General features: G+C 42.9%; 1 protein-coding gene across 3 annotated transcripts in view; it reads left to right on the top strand.

Moving 5' to 3' along the window:
* Poln (DNA polymerase nu) overlaps positions 1-5,775 on the top strand; it is a 157,313-nt gene that overhangs the window by 64,086 nt on the left and 87,452 nt on the right. For all 3 annotated transcript variants that reach the window (XM_004624614.2, XM_023700123.1, XM_023700129.1), the window contains 4 exons: positions 81-141; positions 722-786; positions 2,443-2,526; positions 3,969-4,064. In XM_004624614.2, the coding sequence (XP_004624671.1) occupies positions 81-141; positions 722-786; positions 2,443-2,526; positions 3,969-4,064 (306 nt within the window). The remainder of the gene's footprint in view (positions 1-80; positions 142-721; positions 787-2,442; positions 2,527-3,968; positions 4,065-5,775) is intronic.

Raw genomic sequence — 5,775 nt, forward strand, 5'->3', positions numbered from 1 at the left:
AAAAAAAAAAGTCAAGTAGCTCTTTGACCAAATGCTGATATGAATTCTTGTTTAAAGATATATTTCTTCTTATGAAACAGGCTAATGGTTTATGGCAGCTATTTTGTACTTTGGAGCTTCCTCTGATCCCAATTTTGGCAGGTAAGTTACCAACAAAGACAAAGGGAGTCATTTCACTAGAGGAGTCGTCATACTGCTTGGGTACAAATCTCAGTAGCTCATAGCAATAGACACTACATCTGCTGGGCTTTCAAGAGAGGCGAGCCCTGTATTTTCCTTTCTGAAACAGGAGGGATTGGGCCATGCCACATCCTGATGTGGAAGGACACAGAGTTCTGACATTTGGTCAGTGAGGATCCCTGCTTGTCTGCCAGGTGGAGAGCCTTGCTAGGTATTGTCTCTAATCCCAGTTTGCTGTGCTCTGCTTGGCCCAAGAGGTTCCAGTTGCCTTGCAGGCCTCCCTCCCACACCTGCCCCTGTCTAGAGTCTGCCAGGCCCAGAGGAGGGTAGAGCCTCATGGCCAGGGTGCTTTACCATCCCCTCACAGGCCAGTTCTGTCAGTGTCCCTGAGTCCTGATCTCTCATGGGTGGCTGCCAGGCCCTGAGCTGAGTACACAGAAGTTGCTGTCACTGTGTCCTCATCAGAAGGGGCTCTCTCATCTTTACCAAAAAGAATTCACTAAGGCAACACAAACATGTCTGAACTGATTTTGAATCACAGTGATGGAAAACCACAAGATTCAGGTGAACAAAGAAGAAATGGAGAGGATATCGGCGCTCCTTGGGGTGAGCTGTTATTTCAGGCTCTGTTGTTGCTCTCTGGCAGTCCCAGTGGGCTGTGCTTTCCCTGCCTGTGGCCTGTCTGATACTGACCCTGTCCTTGCCTGTCGTGACCCCAAGGGGAGACCTGAGCACTGAAGGACTTAAAACACACTGTCTCTGTCATGCAGGGGGCAGCACTGCCTTCAGGAAGTGTGTAGGAGATTCTTTAGTGGATCTTAGCTCCTTCTCAGAAGTCAGCTTTTTCTTACAAGGCCATTAACCTGAATTTGGTGAAGGAATTTTTGAGTTTCTTGAAAATTAAAAATAGGGAAAATTTTAAAAAATAAAAATAGGAAAAGATGTGTGGGAAATGTATAAAAAACATTCCACCTGAATTATATCAAAGGAAACTCTAGGATAACCACACTTTGGCCAGACCATGGGATATCTAGAGCCCCCTTCCTGCTGCTGAAAGAGACCACCACCCTGCCTTTGGAGTCATCTATTTAGGTTTTACTTTTCTTTATTTTTTTTGTATTTTAGTACAGGGTCTACAGGGTCTACAGTGTCTCACTATGTAGATTGGACTCGTAGTGATCCGCCTGTGTTCAGCCTCCCAAAAGCTGGGATTACAGGCTCGTGCCACCACACCCAGTCTCAATTGCCATCTCGGCGCTCTCCAGGAGCGGAGCCAGCATGGCACACTGGGGATCTAACTTCAGCTGCTGTGTCTGCCTAAGCAGGTGCTTTAATTTGCTGAGCTATTTGGCCAGCCCTATTTTTCTTTATTATTTTCCACATCTGTGCCAACCTGATGGTTTGCTTCCTTTTGATTTGTGAGTCAATCAGTAATTGGTGGATGACTTTCCCCTTAGCCCTGGTGCCTCTGCCCCATTGATGCTACTGTGTGGTGCTTGGAGCTGTGGTCTGTGTCACAGTGGTGTGTGCCCTGCTGTCCAGAAGCATCTTGTAGTTGCTGAGTTATGATCACTACAAACCACACATGAGTTTAGTTTCTTTTTTCCTGTTTACTAATATGATTAGTAGCTTTTCTGCTGCCAGGTGGTGGTGTGCACCTGTAATTCCAGGACTCAGGCGGCTGAGGGAGGAAAGTCACGGCTAGTTCAAATCCAGCTTAGGCTACACAATGAGTTCAAGGCCAGTGTGAAGTAGATAGAATGACTCTGTCTCGAAAAGCAAAAAACAAAACTAAACAAAACCCAAGTAGCTTGTCTACTGTCACTGGCTATGAGGAGTTTCTTTTCTATAGAGGATCTGCTCCAGTCCTTGACTCATTTTTATCATGACTTCTAGGATGTCTTTCTGTGTTCTGAATATAGCCTACTCCCTCCACCTCTCCTTCTCTCTGATTTCATGTGGGGCAGGATACTTTCTAGTGCTAGTGTTTGCCCACCCAAGTTTTGGTGTATTATTTTTGTTTCTTTCAGTTTGTTTCCCTGGGTTTGGGGGGAGGGTAATTCTGTGAAGCTGACCATTCCCCCAGGAGTCAAAATATATATATATTTTAATGTCCATTTTGGTAAAGTATGGACTATTTTTATTCCATTAAGATCTTTTGTTGGGAATTGATAAATTAAAGAATAAAGTAATTAATGTGAAATTATGCAATATTAATGTGAAAACAATGAATGAGATTAATTGTATTTGTCATATTTTTAGGCACGTCTCAAGGAATTGGAAAAAGAAGCCCATTTTGTTGCAGGAGAACAGTTTCTTATAATGAGTAATAATCAACTTAGAGAGGTAATGCTAAGTTTTGGTTCTTTATAAATATATATATTTTTTATTTAAGAGTTAAAAGGGAGATTTATTCTGAATTTACAAATATTGTTTTATGTTGATAGTCTAAAAAATACGTAAATTGTTTTGCATTCTCTCATAAGAGAGAGTGATAAATAGATTGAGGTTCATTATTATATTTTTTTTAATTTTAAAAATTTTTTCCCAATACATACCAATTTTATTTTTATTTTTTATTTTATTTTTTCCCATAATTTTATTGATAAACAAATAGCAATGAGACAGTTTCAAATCAAGTTGGTAGGACAGTTTCAATAATTAACACATTGCATACATTCTTAGTGGTTAATTGCTGTACAAGGTGTGGACATGATATCCTACTTACAAACACCATTAGAACAAATCACTCTGTTCATTAAGAGAATGTAACTATATATCTATCCTAACCACTTTGAATACACAGATACAAAATGGACATTCATCTGTATACCCTTTTTTGGTTAAGTTCCGTTATTTGAATATTATAGGTGTGTAAACTCAGCAAAATATTCTAAAAGAGTCCAGTAGTCCATAATAGTATTGGATCTTCCGTTTGACTGGCAATGTCAGAAATTGTTGACCTGAGTCCCCTATAGCTCAACATAACAGCATGGCTTTACTTCTTATATTTTGTTTTTATACTTTTCTGCTGGATGGTTAAGACCAAGGTAAAGCAGGACCTATGCAACAAGAGTTGTAGCTTTTGGGTCTGATAAGGTCAGTGAAATCCCCTCAGGATTTATCCTGAGATCCTGTACCTCAGATTGTAGAACCTTTGTCAGTGTCAGCCATGTGGATGAGTCACGGCCATTGCTTGGCCAATGTGCTCTCTGTGAAAGCTTGAGAGAATGTTTTCTCTCCATGTGACTCTCCTTAGGCACACTCTACATATTCTATCACTTTCCTCTTTGGCCCCATAATCTCCTTGATCAGAAAATTTGGGACACTACCAAGTTACATGACGTTACAGTACAAGTTCTCATATGTCCTGAGTCTTAATTGACCTTAGAAGGCTAGGGCCAAAATGTTGGCTTTCCTTGCAGCCCTCCTTTTTCTCTAATTTTGGTCTGCAAACTTAGGTTGTTAACCCTCCAGAAAACAAGCTTATTGTTATTACCATAAAACTTAGGCTGTTAAGCTTAACCTCACTATCTGTCTGCATATCAAGCATCTTAGGCATAATATGGAACAGGTATTTTTCATCAAGTATTGATATGTTGAACTTTAAGTCCCTACAGAATATAATAAAAAAAGCCTTTAAGTCTGAGAAAAGTACCAAATGAGAATGTAAGCGTTTTATAACATTTATTCGGGCGCTTCTCTGTGTGGTGGTCTTAACCAGAATGGTGCCATTCGCTGCCTCCCCTCGGGAGCTCTTTCACATGCATGCATTGCTGTTTTTGAAGATCCTCTTTGGCAAGTTGAAGCTGCACCTGTTGAGTCCCAGGAAGATCCTTCCCAGACCAGGGGCACAGCGGCACCTGTCCACATCTGAGGCTGTGGTAAGGGTCCCATATCTTTCTTTGTGACATACTTGCTGTCTGCACCAGGGGAACCACCCCTTGCTCCCAGGCAGCCTCCGGCTCAGGTGCTCCCCCTTCCCCACCCCCTGCAGGGACTCTAGGCTGTGGACCAGGAGAAGCAGATGGCTGCTCTCCAGGAGCCTCTGGCAAGGGTCATTTGGTAGAGTTTTGTCCTTGAAACACATTCTTGACAACCCAGTCGGGACTTTATGCTCTGTGTACCCCCAAACTGAGATCACCAGTATTCTCCTCCAAATTTATTTTAGAAAATTTTAGTGGCCCTTCTCTTCAGAGGAATAAACTCTTAAAAGATCGTGAATAGTGAGATTCTACTCTAAACTGCAGAGCAGAAATAGATTTCAAAGCCCCCAAGTGACTTTACTCAGAGGATGCTGACTGGAGGCTGGCAAATAAGTGTACTTCTGTAACCTAGGTGGACACAGCTGAGGCCCTGCTTTATGCCTCGTGTGCTATTAGCTTTGGATTTTGAGGCAGAAGAAGCTTCTTTCCAAGACTCCTCTAGCATGCTTCCTCTCTAGCGCCATGTCTACCTCCTTGCCTCAGCCCATGGTGGCACTTAGGGGAGGATCCCTGTGGAGCCCACTCTCCAACAGTCCACACCTGGCCCTAGCAGCTCTGGGTGGATGCTGAGTGAATAGGTATCTCCCAAAGAAAATGCTCCATGAAGGGGCTTGGAACTGTCATCCAGCTCTTATTCTTCACCTCAGGAAAGGGTCCCTCCCTCCTGTCAGGTCCTTGCATGCAGTGGTATAGTAATAGGGGAGTAGAGGGTTGCAGCCCCATGCCCTCTGCCACCTTACTTGACTGCTCTGTGCCTTGGTTTATGAGTCTATGAAAAGGGATCTTGTGAGGATTCAGTGAAAATACATGTGCTGTGTATCTAACAGCAACAGCAAAAAACCCAGTCAGAGTTGGCTGTAACCATTACACCCAAGTACCTGAGCATCTTCGTTGAATTTTTCTCTTTCTTTCAAGCTCACCAGTGCCAAGTCCCACACTCTTCCTGAATAATTTGTCCTCTCTCACTTGATTTTACTCCAAGCCTTCTAGCCTGTTACCTTTCTTCCCCTACCTGTGTTGAGAACACTAGAGAGATTCTCGGGCCCAGGCCCAGCGTGTGAGTGAGACTGCCTGGGGCCCGCCAGATCTTCATTTGACCCACAGCCCAGGCCCAGTGTGAAACCCTTCAGCAGAACTCCCTGTACAGAGGCTAGAGGCAAGACCCACCCAGCTGATTCAGGAGCAGAACATCTTGCCAGAGTGGCACAGAGGGTTCACCTCCAGGGGCTACAGCAGGAAGAAGTGGAGCACAGCAGCCAGACCAAGCCAAACCCACCTGAAGGAGTCTAAACTTTATAGATCCAGACCTGGTGCTAAGGTAATAACTCTATCTAAGCTCTACTTCAAAGGTCAGAAGACAGTGGTATACAAAATGACAAAGAGAAGGAACAAAATGCAATCTCAGGTCCAGAGTCCACCCAGAACAAATGCAGAAGACACTAGTATAGAAGAAATTGGAAATCATATACCTGAAATCTCTGAAATAATAGCATTGGAAGTAAAGAAACAACTGCAGAAAGGTATAGAGGAAATCAGATCAGAAATAATTTCTGAAGTAAAAAAAGAAATGATAACTATAATCAAAGAAGTACTAAGTGCTTCTAAAGAA

This window comes from Octodon degus, unplaced genomic scaffold, assembly GCF_000260255.1.
Source record: "Octodon degus isolate 3935 unplaced genomic scaffold, OctDeg1.0 scaffold00006, whole genome shotgun sequence".
In the NCBI taxonomy this organism is placed as follows: domain Eukaryota; kingdom Metazoa; phylum Chordata; class Mammalia; order Rodentia; family Octodontidae; genus Octodon; species Octodon degus.